Source organism: Cloeon dipterum, chromosome 1 (genome assembly GCF_949628265.1).
Source record: "Cloeon dipterum chromosome 1, ieCloDipt1.1, whole genome shotgun sequence".
In the NCBI taxonomy this organism is placed as follows: domain Eukaryota; kingdom Metazoa; phylum Arthropoda; class Insecta; order Ephemeroptera; family Baetidae; genus Cloeon; species Cloeon dipterum.
The window spans coordinates 15,231,901-15,250,806 of NC_088786.1; the positions used below are offsets into that span (position 1 = coordinate 15,231,901).

Consider the following 18,906-nt stretch of genomic DNA (forward strand, 5'->3'; position numbering starts at 1 on the left):
TTCGGCGTCGGGAGAAGAAAGATAATATAAATCTCGGAAGAACTTCAACGTCAACTGATTGGGTTTTTCCATTTGCATATTTAGCGAGAAAGCTTTATTTGGAGCAATTTTATTTCTTATTTTAAAGCCCAGATAGTAAAACCTTAAGCACCACTTGATCTTTTCATATAATAGCAAATGGTAAAAGTAAAATTTAAATTTGATTATAGGCGGAGAATAATCATGGGTAATTTTGAAACCCGTGCCATCAATACTTTTGGAGGACCCAAAAAAGACACGTCTGTTTGTCTTGATGGTGTAAAATGTAATTAATTTATTACCAACATTGAAATATTTTAGAAACTACATATCTCGCAATTTTTAACTAAATTGCATCCATATTGAGCGAAAAGCTCTCATGTGAACTGTTGTCATTTGCGCAAGTCTCGAATTAACTCTTGAACGTGAGCAAGAGTGCACTGTAGATATCCGATTTCCACCCCTCAGCAGCGGGATCAATTATCCGCCAAGCAGCAGAAAGTCGGAGTGCATAGGGTCAAGAGCGCGCGTTAATCAAGCACCGATCGGGCTTCACACGCGAGCGTCGAAAATCGAAGTGCGCGTGGCTCCGTGAAATCCGAGCAGGCGTGAAAAGGGCCGAACATACGGTGCGGCTCAAAGGATTTGCGCGAAATTGCAGCACCAGAGTAGGACGGACGTATGAATATGAAATTCATTTCAATGAGAGCGAGCACAGACGAAAGGGCCGAAGATATTAATGCAAGGAGACGGATTGGGATGTCGGTCGGTCTGCGCGTTGTGGCGAATCGTGCGGTTTGCTGCTGGACCGCACGCTGCTGATTCATCGACCACCAATCAATGGGAATAGGTGATGTGCCGGTCGACTCGGATCTGCACTCACTTTCGCGGAGTATAGGCCAAAAGACACGCTATGTGACTTAAAACGACGCATTCTCCCAAGAGTTATATTCATGGTAACATTGGTTAACGTCAGCATCCGCGGAATCTTTTTAATTCTTGCAAAAGATAACTTTTTACAATGTAGAAAAAAATGCCAAACGCACAACAGACTCACAAAGAATATTGAAATATTTAGATCAAAAAATTACAAAAGCAAGGAGAGTATTTGTTCCCCTGAAAATATGTTTACAGATTCTACATGGCATTTACGAATATTTTAAGAACATTTGATGCTCTTCCGTGCAATTAAGTTAGGCGACTGTCAGTTCATCATTAATTAAGTAATTCCTGATGGCAAAAATCAAAGTCTGGTCTGACACGAAATTCGCTCAACGTCAGCGACGAGAAAAACGTTCATTAAGTGACTAGTCGAATTTTAAGCAGCAGCGAGCGCGCGATAAAGAATGTGGTGCGATAAAGTTTCGCTGTTTTTAAGTGTGCCCCATCTTTCTCTCGCGCTGGAACTGGTATTCCGTCTAATTTGAATAAAAACTCTAGCCCTACGCGCGAGAAGAAAGGCCTTGGTGTTCTATTAGGCCGAATAAATCACGACCCAACAGCACAGGCAGCAGCCGCCGAGTTCGTTTAATAAGATTTTATCAGGCGCAAAATAGCAATTTGCGCTTAAAATATGACCGCGGCGCGCGAGAGTTGTGAAATAAAAGGGCAACAAATAGCGGCTTGCCAGCTTTCCGCAAATTTATTCGGCCCGCATGAAAAAGCTACCGACGAGAGTCGAGTTTCATTGCGGAAAGATGGGTCAATCTAACTCCTGCACTTCATCGATGCACGTGCATAAATAGCACGAGATATAGCTACTTTCTTTCAACCACGCAGGACATTTCTTAACCAAAATAATTGGTTTTGGTTTAAAGAAATTCATTAGTGATCAATTTAAATAAAGATTATAGCCGAAAATATTTTTGAGTGTTGTCAATTTCGCAGAAACAAAACAATTTTAAAGTTAACTTTTACTTTGAATACACCAAAAAGCTCTAAATTAATTTTAAGTTTTGAAACAAATGAAATAAGAACCAAACCAAACATTGCATGAAATCAAGGGTTCGGTGTTTCAATCTGTAACTAAGAAAACTATTTTTATCTACACGTTGTATATTAAGATTTTCAGCAGCGAACTATATAGCGGGAATCGAGGTGCGAACGGGTTGACAATTAGCCCCGATTAGCATCTCTCTGTCGGAGCATGACTGAGTGCGTGAGTGCAAACGGAGAGGAGAAACAAGTGGCTGGCAGAGCAGAAAAAATGAGCAATAATTAAAAGGCGCGCGATGGATTGGCGGCCCAATAAATCTAACGTGTCCGTCCGGCCGTGTCCCAGTTCGCTCGCTCTCTTGGGTGGAGTCGACGGCGCTCGGCGGGCTTGTCTGCGTGTGGCATCACGCGACCTTCCCGAACATAAAATTTTGCATTTTATGGCTGCATTAAGAAACCCTTTCCCCCCGCTGTAAATCAAACGAATCCAGCCTGAAAGCACTATCTCGCTCGCGTATTCAAATGAATCATTTTCGCAAATGGTCCACCCTCCTCGTTCGTTTCTTGGTTCGTGTGTGTCCGCGCGAACGCACTTTGGGCTTGGGCCGAGCTCGCGAGCAGCAACCGTTCCGCTCCCAGGCGGAGTCCATTTCACGAAAATATTTATTGCAGCTCGTCTAATGCCTTATTTATTTTAGTTTATGTACTCTCGACGGACGTCTCGCTGTTTTTATTCCTCTCGTGTTTGTACACAAGCGTGTCTCCAACACCCCGCGTCGCATACGCTATACAAGGTGTCACATTTTGCATTTATAATTCAATTAAACAGACATTGCAGGCAGCAGGAAAAATTTACGACTCTTTTATTTATTTAAGATAACCTTTCTCACGGGCACCAAGAAACGAGTTGACGCAGAGGAATCATACATACTTCAATCGATTTTAAATAAGTGACAGATGATGCTGAGAAATTTGAAGCTTTCAAACTTTCACGTCCATAAAAATTCATAAATGTATATTCAGATTACGATCTATGCAACGCAGTCGATGGAAAAATGCCGCTAATAAAGTTAATGTGCTGAGGACAGGGCACTTAAAATAAATCAAGAGCAAACTGGAAATATGGATTCCGAGAAAATCAAACGCTCGTGGACGTGGACGCACAAAACGCGAGATACGTGTGTAAAAATGGACGAGTTGCAGGTGTGTGTGTGTGTGTATATAGTATTAAACGAGCGCAGGGAATGCCCTGGACCAAGTTAGAAAACTCTCGTAAAAAACGGAGCACCAATTTTCCGGCCCGGTGCATGTGTGCTGTTATCGCGGGCGATTTATTATTTTATAAACTTGAAAAAGTCCATTAAGAGGCTAATTGAGAGAGGACCGCGACGTGATGTGTAAATAAATGGACAGCAAATGTACATTTTACGACGCGGGCACGCCAGCCGCGGCCGTTTCCACTCAATTGCGTGCTCCTTTTCCAGGCATTATATTAATTACGACCTTTCTTCAAAATAAATAAAATGGCTCGCCTCAAGATTGCTTCGCTCAACGATTTATTATTGACTTAATGTATGCATGTGTAAACTCTTGACACTCTCAAAGAAAGAGGAGCAGGATACGCTTTAAATAAGTACGGGCATGGGTGCGCACGCACAAATGGAATTAATAAATATACACATTGGATGAAACTCTCTCTTTTCTAGCGGGCGGTAAAGCATTGGCACTGAATAGGGTTACCAGGTTTGATCAGGTAATTGGCGATTCAAATAATTCCGTTTCTTCTTCCTCCCAAATAATATTTAACCGAAACTAAAAGCAAGTAAAAGAAATTTAGCTAGACATTCTGGTCATGGTATAACAGGTGGTAAATGGTTGTTAACAATAATAAATTTTCGAGAATCTTATTTGTAGAGAATTGATGATATTATAATTACATAATTAGCTTTTATAAGAGGTTTAAGTGCCTTAAAATACACTGAAAAAGAGCCTTAATATTTCATTGCCGGAGACTGACTCATTTAAAAAGTTCATAGCTAACCAGGACTTTAAGGCCTCCGAAATCGACCCGGGGTTTTTCGTCACCCCCGCCATGGTCAACCAAAGTTGGAAGGGAGCCCTTTTTAATAACAGACACATGTTCACGAGACACGCTTGTCACGGTTTTCACTATTTGATTTGTAAAAAATTGACCTACCACTCCTGCGCGAGTGGGGACTGTGAGTGCAAATTCTGTGAAAAACCAATCAGTTTCTACCATTTTCTCGAATGTGATAAGAACACTTTGACACTGTGCCAAGCCGCCAAAGCAAAAACTGGCAATGAACCTGTGATTTAATGTAATTATTGTATATGTATGTTGTTGTACACCTGTGGTGTCTAATAAATATTTCATCATATTTTGGGCAGTGCCAAAGATGTTGCAAACCAACAAGTCTTTGCTTGAAAAAAAAAAAAATAAAAAATGTTGTCCATAGATTTGGTTTGAGGGAGTGTTGTACACTAAAAAAGTAGGGAATAATTGAGCCATTAATAGCTGGAAGATAAAACGTGATTTTACATGGGTCTTTACAATTAGTACAGCGGCTAAATTTATCCAGCAATTGCTTTGAGCTGCCACCATAATTGCGAAGTAGCCAAAACATTCAATTAACCTTCATACACAGAGAAAAGGTGTCAAAAGCATTGCCGTGAGAGGCGTTAAATATTTGCGAGTGAAATTAGCGGCGAGACACGTCGCACGCAACAGGGGAATCGGCGAAAATCACGATCGGTCATCTGGCAACCCTAGGTGGCAATTATTACTCGGAGGCAGCTCGCTCACTCAATGAGTGATGCTAGTGTTTGGATATTAATGCGAGAAAAAGCGCGGCCAGGCCTGATTAATTAAATTAAACGGCGCGACACCCATGTGCTTGATTTGTGTTGGTAGCCCCGCCCTCGGCGCGCTTTTTTAATTGCTTCTCGCAGCGCGCGTTAATTGATGCTGGCAAGAGATGCGAGCCGTGTGATTGTTTAATTTTTTTCCAGTCGTGTCACTCGCGCCGCGGCAAACGCGCCGCCGTGATTAATTATCAATTCCAATTATCAAAAATGCCTAGGCGCGGCGCGATCTCGCAATTGAGCCCGTCCCGGTGAGTCGCAGGTCGAATAAGGACGAGCGAGCCTCTTCGCAGCCGCTGTGAATAATTGAAGCTAACAACACGAGTAGCGCGCGCGAGAGAGAGTGAGTGAGCATATCTCCTCTTCGCAGCTGCCTCCGCAATGCTGCAGCGTGTGTCTGCAATTTGTACACTTGTGTGTGTGTTGTCTACCGCACAATAATATTGTTTTGCGCGCTGCCAGCATTAACGTTGTGCTTCTTGTAACAGAGATGGGCCTGCTGTACAGAGAAGCTTTTTTTAAACCAGCGTTTCTGCAGCAATGCTGTGGAAGAAAAAACACCATTTCAAATTTCTTGAAAGCATTTGAAACAAGAAACATTAATTGTGAATAAAATAATATTGCGCAGTTGAAATTTAAGAGTGAAGTTGATTTAACTTAGAATAAACCTTATATTTGGTTGTTTTTTAAAGGGTAACAATATAATGATGTGATTTAAACGATTTTGTCTTTTTTTCGCTTTATCATTAAATTAAACAGTTGATTAAATCTGACAGTAAAAAAGCAAAAAATACGCGTTTAATGATGTAATTAAGGAAGAATAATATTTAGCTCGCACACAATTTCCTAGTAGCATTAATTTATTTGAATAAAACCCTCTCGCATAAGCAACCGCTACAGAATAAAAACTTGATGTTCTGCAGGTTGTATATTTTGCGACTCGACCAGCACTTTTCTGGAACAAGGAGCAATACCAGGAATAATACTTGTAGTAAAATTGTTGGCAAACAAATTACACTTTAAAAAGTGTGTTTTGTGGGGGAAAGAAAGCGAGGAGGAATTATTAACAACAGATAATGTATTTTGAGGTGTAAGTGATGGAACGAATTTTAAGTGCTCGCGGCGCCCGCGCCGGTCTCTTTGAACTTTCGGCGGCGCGCATTTCCATATTAATATTTGTTCGGTTCGGCACTTTTTCTCGGCCCTCGCCCTAATTGTCCTGCTTTTCTTAATCGATTTCAAGAAAGAAGTCGCCGTGCCACCGGCTAATCTCGCTCCTTAAATACGAAACGGCCTCTGCCACGCACACGCCTAGCCAACAAATTCATTTTTCGGATCCAATAACTGTTGATTCTCCGCGCTTGTTTTGATTAATTGTGCCTTTTGGGGAGGTGGCGCGCGCGTTCCAGCTATTTTTAGTCACGTGGGCGTGGGAAACCAAGGTCAATTCATTTTTGCCATTTTTTTTGCCGACGTTAAAGATCGATTGACAGTTCAACAAAAATTGGAAATTGTCTTGCGAGATTCATGTCAATTGAGTGAAGTGGATAGACGGCATTTCCCAATTACTTAAGCAATGTCCCTTTGGCCTTAGCGGTGACAGTAAAATAAAAAGAATTCGTCGTCAGTCCACCCGTATAAGCATATTTGCCTATTTTGAGCTTTTTGTCCAGTTGCGCAAAGTAGAAAAAGGTTTTCCTGAATTTTTGTGTTAGTTAACACATGGCCAGCCGCTGCGTTTTTTGCCTGACTTGCAAATTGATTCGGATGGCTTTTAGCAGGACACTTATGCCAATAATAAATAAAGAAGCAGCCGCTCTCGTGAGCGAGCACAATGAAAAAGAGCGTTTTAAGAGCCGTTCACGCAGAGAAAGACGCAGATAAAGTGCACACAACGCGCCGATATGATTTATCGCCGCTTTATTCAAAACGGACCGCTCGGAGAAGCGGCGCGAGCAATTTCATCCGCCATTATGCAAATTTTAACACTTTTCATCACTCCACCGGCCAATTATGTTGTAGTTTTAAATAATACGCTCGATAAATATATCTGTTAGTTGTTAGTTTCGAGCAGGCGTTTTAATGATACATGCGCGTACAAAGACAGCCAGCAGCATGCTGAGCCGAGAGAGTATAATGTTTGATATTATACCACACGTTATGAATAACAAATTGTGACGCCTTTCTAATCTCGGCGAGAAGAAGTGCGGACAGGCTAAATCTCTTTTCAACACTCACGCATGCTCAACTTTATTAATGCGGTAATGCTGCCTCTTAATGTTATTACCGCGTTCTGCACCTCATTGTCGGTTGGCACGACGGCAGCTGCTAACGCAAATAAAAAAAATGATACAGCTCATTCAAATAGGTAAAATGAATGAAAAACGTCGTTGCTGTGAAATTTGAGAATCCTGATAAAAGCAAAGCCGGCGAAAAATGTGTTTGATTTGTATTGTTATTTGGCAACACACAAATTACACACAGTATTTCTATACCTATTTGTATTCAATAATAAGGAAAGTAGAGAAGGAATATAAGCTTGCCTAATTTCAAGGGGGCCAATTTTAGCTCTTTCCGGTTTTTCTTTGTTAAGATGCTAAAAAATAACAAATTTCCAAACGCAGACCGAGCTTAAACCAACAAGCAATCCAACTGTCAAAGTAATATTATTGCAGCAATCACAATTTAGACGGTATCTCCCATCCTTCCAATTTCTATTTTATATTGTACAAAAAGTAGCAGCTGTAGTGATGAGGGCTTGTCAAATTCGCACGATCAAAATTTGGGTGGCTACAAATTAACAATTATTTTAAGTGAACACCAAAATACAAATCAGTTTTTAACATGGTATTTTACGTATTAAAACCGACAAAGCCTATTTATCCGGTTTCGAATGACTGGTGCTTGAACAAACAACGCGGAGAGGAATAAATCAGCGTCAGGCAGGGTGAGGGCATGCGATCGTAATTCGAGAGGAATGATTTATGTGCAATAGTCAAACGAGCCATAAAATTATGTAATAACACACATATATAAGCCGGTCGATTGGTTTGGACCGATTTCTTGCAAACCGCGCGCTTTGTGTGCCTGGGGGCGAGATGTCGAGTGGTTTTCGGAAAAGTGCCATCTGCTTTTGAGATGTCTCGCGAATAATGGGGTCATTTGAGCATTGTCGAGTAAGAGCATCGGCAGGAACAATGAATCAAAATCCCCCGGCTGCCCTGCCCGCGGCGTCAAAAGAGCAGCCAGCAGCTTTTCCCGAAAAAACCGCTGTCGAGAGAGTCGGTTTGTCACTCTCGACTGAATCCATTGCCACTATGCCGCTCGCGCGCTATGAATCTGCCTCTCATTGTGGCGACTCAATTGCTCGTGAAATATGGATTCGATCGTGCCAGATGGATTATTACGATGTGTCCGTCCGCCGCCATCGGAAGTAATGGGTGCGCAGCAGCATTCAAGTGTCCGGTTTCGTTGGTCATTCGATTCATTTGTAGTCTGCTTTAAGACACGCAGCAACTGACAAATAATAATCAAGTCAATTTTAAATGTGTTCTCGGTGGTTGCGAAACAATGAAATTTAAAATATACGATTCTTGAACCATCACGCATTATTATTACATAAATTATTTAAAAAAAAAATTTTAATATTTCTTTTAATATCAGTGCAAATTTCTTAAAAGAGTTATGTAAACAACAGTGAAAAATGTACGTGAATAATTTTTGCTAAGTTCAAAAATTGCCGATTGCTTACACAAAGACCATTTTGCAGTTTTTGCACGGCCAGAATAGAGAGCAGTGGCAGCATTCGAATAAATGGTGCAAGTTTTTGAATTGAAAACCATTGTGCATAGTTTATTTATACAGAAATCGAAATCGCTCAGCGTGTTCATGACAGGCGGTGGTTAATACAAAATAATATTGTACCGCTGTATTATTAAAAAATATAAAAATTCGCCAATCAGCCTGAGCATCCCAGGTCATCGAGAATTTTCAAAGAACCCCGCTTAGATTTTGACGCTAATGGCGATAATAAGTTCGCGTTTTTAAATGTTATACCTGCTCCGGTCGAGGAATAGCATCCAGGAGGGTGCGCGGGCGGCGTCGTCGCCTCACATCGGCGCCGATTCGCCTACAGGTGGCTTCGACTGGCACCGAAACGCTCACTCGACCAAGGTCGAACACGACGGACACGTGGACTCTTTGGGAATGTGCACACACACGGACAAGAATTTGAGAAACTGATGAAAATGTCGCGTCTCCAGTAGAGTCGCGTTGATGTTGTGGAGGTGGAGGAGAGACGGGAACTTGCGCTTTTCTATTATTTTTGACTGGTAGCGCGCGTTCGTTCTGCAATGACCCGGTACCCCACCCCTCCCATCCCTACTCCCTGCTTGTGGCCGCCCGACCGCCCCTCCTGGCCCACCAAATTAAATTCGCTGTTCTGTGTTCTCTTCCACCTTGATTTATCGCGGGTAGCAAAATAAAAATGATATTGTTCAGAAATTCTTGAGTATGTGTGCGCCGACTGATGCTGCCTAATCACTCCACTATAGTTTCGCCCCCAAACGCTGCTGAAAGACGGAAGAATTGTTTGCCAAGAAGCGCACTTTTCTACCTGACGCGGCGCCTTTTTTGTTCCCGTTTGGGAAAAACCGCACTGACAGGTAGCGTGTTTATTTCTAGGATAAAGTCAAGTGAGAAAAGGCCTGAAATCACCGTAAAAAGTTTATTTTCTTGCGTGAATGCACGCATCATATTTTTGGCTGTCGCGTATGATTTGCCCACATTATCTCTGATTGTTATAGAACAAAGAATGAACTGGCGGCAGTTTTTCTGTACATACATATCTTTTGTTCAACGCCTTGAATGGTCATTCTCACTTTGTGTTTGTATGCTATTCATTTTTACCGTGTCATTGTCAACTTGTGCGGTTTACGGGTATGCGCAAGAACTCTTAAAAAAACAGAACTGTCACCGGTACCCCCAATCATCAAAAATGAAATCCCAAAAAAAGATGTGAGCAGTGATACATTTTTAAACCGATGAATCAAATGTATATTTTCATAAAAATTATCCCCAGCCGAGATGGAAAAGAAAGCGAGTGACAGACTATGCTGGCGCGTCTCAAGATTGTAAATCTATCAGAGTGAAATGACTCTCTATATACATCATCCGGTCTGACTCACTCAGTCGTGGCTGATATGGCTTTTATCAACTAAAAAATGCGTCTATTATGATAAATACACTCATTTTACTACACACACTCATTCTTGGAACAGTACCATGCATTCCGTTACAAGGATGTGCTGAAGGACAGAAGATAACCCTCTTTGTTTAAATCAGATTCGCTCACGTTTACTCAACTTCTTCAGGGACAAATTTATTTTATAGATGACAGGTCGGAGGCATTAATTAAAAAGGTTTAGCGGATTTGTCTAATTTTCCTATGCTGTGCTCACAAACAAATTTATTTCACCAGGTGCCCGAGATGATAAATTTTACTTATATAACATATCAGACTGGACAGAGAACTGGATTCTGTGTAAATCACTGCGAACGTAACACCGAAGCTGGTGCTGAAATTCTCAATAGCACTTTTATACTCGCTAATTTCAAACGGCCGCGTGGATCTTGCAGGTGCTGAGAGTTGGCAGAGTGAAGTTGTTAAATGCTCGCACACAACCTCGGCACATCAGTTATAAAAATGAGGTGTTAATTTTAGTGCAATCCGTTTTATGTTCTCTCTCTCGGAAAAAATATTAATTCCAGCTCGCGAGCGAGATGCGCGGCGCGCGATAATCCGCTCTCGCCCTCTTATTTTCATAATCGCTGCGTGTCGTTTAATTTGCAGCCGCCGCCGCCGCCGCGCGCGTTTTAATTTGGAGAGCTTGAAAGCAATCAGCCGCTCTCGTTTTAATTATCCCCCTGCAGCCGTGACGCAACTTATGTACTTTTCCTCTGCCTGTTTATGTACGCGTCCAACTTGTGTATTATGTAAAACCGCCTCTCGTTTTAATTATCCGGCGGTTAGCAGCACGTGGGCTGTTTTCGTCATTGTTATTGGATTTCCGCGTCGCTAGCTGCTGCTCTTATGCGTGTCTTTCTTCCTCTTCAATCTCCGGCGTCCTGTCCTTGTCGCCGTCTCATTGCTCAATGACACTTGATGCAAGCTTCTGGCATGAATTCGCTGCTCAGCATCGGCATCAGCAACCAATTGCGTATATCGAAAAGCGCGTCGAGGCAAGGAATCCGAGGTGGTATAATACATATATGTTGAAAAGTTACTCGCGGACAGCACAAAAGGGCTCGGGGTGACATGCAGTGATCCTTGCCTGCGCTGTGCACAATGGCGCGGTCATTGCACACGCTAATTGAATTCCGTGCTGCCTCTATCGAGGTATGCCGAAGATTGCTCGGGTTGACAAGCGGAATGAACTTTTGAAAAAGGGTTTGTACCTATTATTCTCAGAAGAATATGAAATTGAAAATAAATCAGATATTCTTTTCTGATATAGGCTCTTGCACGTGCATTCCATTCTGTTTTGATTTTGCGCTAATTGCTCGCGTCAAGTGTTTCCATTTAATTTATCTAATTGTTGTGCTTCAGATTGATTGCAGAATTAATTAAGAGTTTACAGACGAACCACTTCAAAATCTGATTATTTTTTCTGCTGCTCGCTGATGCAAACGGTCGATCATGCTGATAATAATAAAAAGCGGGAGCGCGTACTTGAAAGCAAAAGCAAAGCATCTGCAACTCACATGACCACATAGAAAAGTGGAAATTCCTTTCACTTGCTTTGTAAAAAAGGGAACAAATGAAAACCCCCAGCAATTTGTTGGTTTTCGCCTTTATGATAAGTGCCATACAATTGGAGTTTGAGGGTGTAATCGAAAGCATTCTACAGTTCATACTGTATGATATATTTGAGAGTCGCTAAACTGTCGGCGGGAAAAAAAATCTGGATGCGAGTTCTATTCAAGCCGTTTTGGCAGCAAATCTCTTGATCTTGTTTTTAAGGTCCCAACCTCTCGGTAAGTAGCGCCTGATCGGGACAAAGGCGCTGAAAAAACTCTGTTTACAAAAGCAGAACAATTATTGTTCACTAAGCAGCGTGGGGGCTTCATTCAAAAAAGGTAAAAAGCAACGTAGGGGTCGTTTTTTACTCTCAATTCGTAAATAAGCGTGCACACTATGCATTCCTCTCGCTCCGCGCGGCATTGTCAATGGACGCGCAGCGCCTTTCTTATCAAACTGAATGGCTGGAAGAAAAAATGCCAACGCTCTCGCTTATCTCCATTCATTACTTTCCTGACGGCTGACTTTTATCAATCACCGCAATGGGTGGCTCTCATATTTTATTATTACTACTTGGGCACGGTCTCTGGTTGCACGCACGCATGTGAGGTCGAGCAGCCCTGTGCGTCAGCCCTCTAAAAGTGATTGATTAGTCTCCAGAGTCGCTAATTCAGTGCTTAATTGGCTGTCATCGCGCCGAAAACACGATCCCCCTAGCGTGAAATGTGCGGTTTTTATGACACGCAGCTGACATTTTTTCAAGATGGATTGAGATTGACAGAGTGATTTCGAGCAAGGTGTAGACCGTGTCAAACAAGTCACAACCTCCTTTCAAAACTAGACCGATGAAACTTTGATGTATATCACACAAGCATTCGGTGCGGCTCAGTTGCACGTGAGTCCGTCCAAACACAAGAAATCGTGCTGGACTGAAAAGGGTTTCATGTATTTATTCAATTACATCTGAACACAGCCGGCGGCAAACTGCGCGAGCGGTCTATTTGGAAATCTGCGAGAGAGTAAATTAAGAGAAAAAAGTCAAGCATGGCCCTGAAGAGTTTTAAGTAAATCCTGAGCACGAGTAACTGGGAGGGAAGATAATAAAATGTGCGCGAGACGAGCTGAAAAATCTGCTGCGTGCTCGTTTTCTTCTTATGAATTATCTGCATGGCAAATAACTCTGTTAATGCACAGTGGGTGTCCGCGATCACGCAACACGCGAGTTCAGCGGCAGCAGCACCACTTTACGGCCCATCATCATCACCGGCCATCAAACGGGCCGCCCCGCTCGTGATTTTATGCGCCCGCCTCGCTACTCGTTACGTATAAATTGACAAATCGTGGCGAACAATCGGATTTTTGCACAGAATTGCCTTTAATGACCGGCGCCTCTCTCTTTCGCAAATGAGAGCCTTTTCCACGGATCCAAATGAGTGTTATCGGGTTGAAAACGTAATGTCTGGGTTGTATTTTAATAACACACTCTCTGTCGGCTGGGGCTGGGCTCCGTACTGATGCTAACTTCTCTCCAGGCTACCATAGCATTTTCTCGCCGAGTGGGGGAAACAGTTTCTCTTCGTAAAAAAATGTGTTGAACAAAAGTTGTAAAAATGTTTGGAAACGAACTGTTGTAGCGCAGCGCGCGGCGCTGTCCGTGATTTCCAGCGCTTTTGCCTGCGAGAGTGAGAGGAATCACGCTTATCCAACAAGAAAATCGGATTATTTAATAATCTAAAGCATTTGCGGCGGTGACTTCTAACGAACAAGATTCCTCAGTTTTTCGGCCCAAATTGAATTATTCCGTCCCATTGGCAAAATGGTCCAACAATAAATTAGCCACAACATCATCCCGCGGACATGTTGATACCTTTACAACCGCTTGTCTTAAGGTTGTAAAAACGTTGGAGAGCCATGTTTGAGCATTCAAATCCCAAGTCACACACGGGGTATAGGTAGCATAACTGCACTATACAACTAAGAAAGAACCAGCACAACATCGAGAGCCATAGATATATATATATATAAACATTTTATTTGAATTTCATTTCCATGATAAAGTGTGTACAATGTGTGGAATACAAATCCAACGAGCAAATATAGAGCACCTATCTTGTTATCACACACAGGAAATAAGCAAACGATGAGCTCTGCTTATGAGAATTCTGCTGCGGTTAGAATCACACAATTGTATACACTCGCGACCATGTGTATACAGAGTGGTGTGACGGCCATCCAGGTGTGCTCCGTTTTAATTCACCATAGCACAGAAGTGCGTACGTAATTTTTCGCAGGCCTGAAATGCGCATCATTGGAAATGTGCGATATGTTGCTGCCACACAGCATTTTTTTCGAGGGGGCCTCCTGCGCTCACTTGGTAGGCATTGTGTCTGATACGCTTTAATCCTTCCACCAGATGATATTGCCCGGCGCGCGTTATCGCCCACCGATAACGGCTGTAATATCAATAAACACCTCTCGAACTCGGCTCTTTCGTTTTTACACTCGGCGCTATATTGCCCGCAGATGCACGCTGGCCGTGAAAAACAACCGAAATTGTACACAAACTGATTGTGAACGTGCAAAGACGGCGAACCCGTGCAAAGTTCACGTCGCACGAAAAGGGAGCACGCCTCTTTTGGCAGCAGCTCCACTCAAACACAGACCAAATAATAATAAAAATTGGTATTATTTGGCTGACTGACATAATATCAGAGACTGGCAACTGGAAAAATATTCAGGCTCCCCGAAAACAGTTCTGTCTGTTTGTGCGAGTGGCGATGGCTTTTTAACAACTCTACAAGCGCTCGTTTCATTTTATTGACATTTGAGGTACACTTCTTTGTTGAAACTTTACGATTGGCATTTCCACGGTAGCGCGCCCGACCCGACACACAGTACGCACAAATGTCGGCGTGTATTTTGTCCTTCTTTGAACTTATCGTTCTGCAGTTGACGCATCGAAATTTAAGTGAGCGCCTCTGAAAAGCGTATATAATATAACGCCATAAAATAAAGAGGCGAGAATTCTCGTGTTGAAGTGTGAATAAAGAGCTGCGCGCCTCCCTCTTGCAAGCAGCAACAATAATAAAACAGCAGGCTTAGCGAAACCGAGACTTTTGCCCAAATTATAGATAAGGGCGTTTGTTTTAAGGTGTGCGAGAAGCATTTTTATGGTGTGCTACAGCCACACACATTGCTCCTTTGTAAAAAGCAAGCGATACGTGCTAGGGACTGGAGGCACTTGGATTTCTGGCTGCTCCTGTCAGCTTTTCACCTGCAGAGCGTGGTATTTTTCTAGTGAGCAATATTCTGTCGACCTGCTATTAGAGACGTTTTCTCACATTTCCAACATGATCTCTTATATAAATTTCAGAACGGAGACGACTTTGATGCAGGAACGCGTTGGCTCCTCGTCTTGATTGATTGATTGATTGATTGATGGACGGAGGCCGCACACTGCGTCGTGGGCGGCAGCTCGATTTTCATTAATCTCTGCGTGGGGTAATTATATTAAGATGTTGTTTTTCCAAGGGTCGGATCTGTCAGCAGCTAGCTCTTTGTTTCTCCGCGCAGCATCCAATTACAAGCGTGAGAGGGGCAGAAACGGCCTTGGGTGAAATTAAGGTATTACTCAACGAGACCTTCCACTTCGTCACACCGATTCATTGTATATTTGTTTACCACACTTTTATTTGTCACAATTTATAGATAAATAATTTTCTAACGTTTTAATTGGTGCGCGTGATAATGATTTTGATAATAAAACTTCCTGAAAAATTAATCTATACATTGTGTTATTTATTTACTAATTTAATGGGATGATTTTTCCGATTGAGATTTGCAACCTTAGCATCAGTCAGCAACGAAATAATTACACCCAATAACATCGCAAACGAGCATCATGATGGATCAGTGCGCGCCAGGTGAAAGACCGCCATTCTTCCGCTTGGAGGTCTTTATTTGAAACGCTGGACAGTCAAACCGTGGAATTCATTCATTCAAGCTGAAAAGGTGCTAACCAGGAAGCATCGAGAAACATTCCTCCCAAATCCCAATGGACTTGCCATGTTCGTCATGCCCGATCTCGTCCCCCAAATATTGCTCAGATTTATGTATAGCAACTGCACTCCTAACGGCTTGGTTTTGACTGGGATGAGTTTATGAATGAACTCTCCTACTCTTCCACCCTCCTGAGCAACCCTTCGGGGATTTCTCCACGCTCTCACCTTTCCTTTATGGGCACATCAGGAACGGATTGAAACCCACTCGGGCACCTTTTCATGATGGTGTGAGCACAATACATGATTGGGTGATCAAAGGGGAAAACGCACACTGTCCGTGCTCGGTGCGACCTGTGTTAAGCCCCATAAAACAATCTCGCACCTTTCGGAGGGAGGCAAATGTGACAAATTCTCCTTCATTCATGCTGCTAGTCGACGCGGACGCGTTTCTGGGAAATTTAACGGTTCCACCGCGTGCTGGAAGGAACACAGCAGAGTCAAACGCATTGTGCGTTGTTTGTACTCTATCGCCAGGTAAATAAATTAACAGAAGCCAGAGCATTTTTGGGGAGTGCTGTACTCTTAGGACGAAAACTGATTGAGAGGCAGAGGGCAGAGGAGAAGCAGCCGCTCGCTGTTGGCGAAATAGAAAATTTCGCCCTCAACGTCGGAATATATATAGGAATGCCGCGGCACTGACGGGGCGAGGGAATAAAAGTGCTGGACGCGGCGGCGGTGGGCCGATTAAGGTGCTGGAGTGGTTGGTGCTCCTCGAGAGGAAAACAGGCAGGGGTTGGGCCTGCCTCCTAAACAAATATTTCCCTGGCACTACTTGAGAAAAACAAACTGCTGCTACCTTGGAGCGCATTTCCTCCAGCATCTCGGAATTCCTCAAAGGAGCAGCCAAAGACCGTCAGGGCGGCACATCTCTCAACAGTCGCTGTGCGCGCGGGGTGGAACCCTTTTTATCAACACAGGATGCTTTGCATAATTCGGCGGGGCGATAATTGTGTTTGCCCTGACGGTGCCCGCCATGCCAAAGGTTACACCAACTGCCAAGTTTTTATCCTTCAGAGGCAATAAAGCCGCGTGCAATTATTTACGCAGCTACAGGGGATTGCCTCTCTCACACCGCGCGCACAAACGGCTCTGTGTCGCGATCGCAATCACGCCCGGCGCAATAATTGGCACTGCTGATTTGCATACCGCGCGCTAAATTGGGCAAACGACCTGACTTTTCCCATCTGATTGGAAGGCCATAAATGGGGAAGTGTAAAATAGCGAGGAATTGCGCCCGCAGTCACTTTTAATGCTCGTATTTTTAGCATCAAGTCACGAAACTCTCAATGACTCTTGGATTCACATTTAGATTCCGGGGAATTTTAATTGTGCTCGAAAGTTTCTGTTCGATCCAATTGACATCGAATGAGTCTGCTTTCCTCGCTGCCCCTGTGCTATAAAATCACACATTATAACTGACTTGTTGCTCTTCACAACGCGGCGTGATTTGCATTCGGCCTCTCCCTGAGAGAAGATGCCTTATCAAATGTGGGAAAATGCTGTTTGTGTTTGTTTCTCAGAGAAAACTGGGCACATCTCGCCCGCCAGCGCGCAGGTAAAAGGCGATAAATCCCGTGTCCGCCGCTGACCACTCGAGTATTCATCACGGCCACAGAGCATATATGCAAGAGATTTCTCGGCTGCCGAGCATCAGAGAGCGAGCGACTGCCCTGGACGCCTGGCAGATCAGATTTCATCCTCTTATAATATGTATGGAAGTCGAAATTGGACTTGACTCGCTCTCGTCAAAGGATCACAAATTAAATCGAAAGCGCCATGTTTGACTCGGGAGAAAAACACATTTTGAAAACCAATTAAAAGAGTTATGTCGCTGCGAGTTGTAAAACACTCGTCTAATCGATGTAAATTCCTGCTGGGCCAATTCTCAGTTTCTACGCCAACATAACCAAAGTGCAGCATCACTGCAGCAAAGAAATCCAAATTTGGAGGTGCGTGCACACCGTTACTATTAAAAAATCACTCGGCGGGTCGAAAATTCCGTCCCTAAGTGATGTTGGTTGATGCGCTGATAAGGCGCGCGTTTGTTTGTGGTCCATTATCTGGCAGGCTGGCCGGCGCATCTCGCCGCTGACCTCTGCTGACCCTTCAGGGACACGGCGGGCTCTCAGGTCGCTGCTGTCAAACAAGTACACAGCCAATCTCGCCGACACGGCGTGGTCGTCCGGCAGACTTTCAACAGCTCCTCATAATGTGGGGGAGTCCATTGTTTGATACTTCTGATGCATAAATCAACTCGCTCTCACCGGCACTTGCTCAACAGACGGCAGCCGACCTTTTGATGTGATTCTTAAAAAATGGCTTCCATAACAGTCAGATATGTTCGGCTTGAATCATATATGAAGTCGTTAAATACGTTTCTTATAATATATTTAATAATGCGCTGTTATCCATCTCTAAAACTCAGGCGCCTCTTCTAAACAAAAATGATATTTTATTTGGAGGAACCATGGAAAGCAGCAATATCTATGGGTACGATCACCGAATATTAATGTGGTGTGACAAATCTGAAATTTCGGCTCAGAGGCGGCCGAGCTCGCTGATTAAGATATTACTCTCGATATTCCCTAGCGTGTTCCACCGCTCCTTTTCCACGAGAGTCAGACTCACACAGATGATGCGTGTAATAAATACAAACGGCGCCATTCTCTCACAAATTAATGAGGCAGAAAGAATCAGAAAGGCTCATTTTCCGCGACGATGCGAGTAAGAGAGAGAGAAGAGATAATTTAGATTCACTCTCGCGCGCGCACACGGCGGCCGCCGCGACTGCATATAAGACATTTAATTTAACACACTGACACATAAATTAGCAAAAAGCCTCCGCCTCTGCATGGCAAAGGAGGTGCGAGCGCGATCCACAGATTTTCACTCTTCACTCCACCGTGTCTGGCTAGTTTTATTTTAAAACCTTCGGGTAAATTAAACTCTGACCCTGATGATAATTGCTGCTTTTGCTGCATCGGGGCCGCGACCTCTTGGGAAAACACAAGTCCAGCGACTTTTTATTGTTGTGTGTGCCTTGTACGTACAAATGAAAGGCCCAATGGATTTTGTGCCTTCCAAAAGTGAATGCGGTGTTAAATTTTGTTCTTATCACCTGTAATTTTTTTTACTTCGAGCGTTCAAATCACACGCCGTTGTAAAATGTAGACCGTTACACTATTTTCTAGCCATCCGGAGGGTTTCCAG

The 18,906-nt window shown here is 43.3% G+C and overlaps 1 protein-coding gene across 2 annotated transcripts in view; it reads right to left on the reverse strand.

Annotated features, from left to right (window-relative positions):
* LOC135936664 (uncharacterized) overlaps positions 1-18,906 on the reverse strand; it is a 31,569-nt gene that overhangs the window by 6,160 nt on the left and 6,503 nt on the right. Inside the window, exon 1 of one of the 2 annotated variants that reach the window (XM_065479550.1) lies at positions 8,893-9,167. The exons of the other annotated variant lie outside the window; for it this stretch is intronic. Within the exon in view, the coding sequence (XP_065335622.1) occupies positions 8,893-8,915 (23 nt within the window). The 5' untranslated portion in view covers positions 8,916-9,167. Of the gene's footprint in view, positions 1-8,892; positions 9,168-18,906 lie in introns of those variants that run through there. 2 annotated transcript variants of the gene reach the window in all.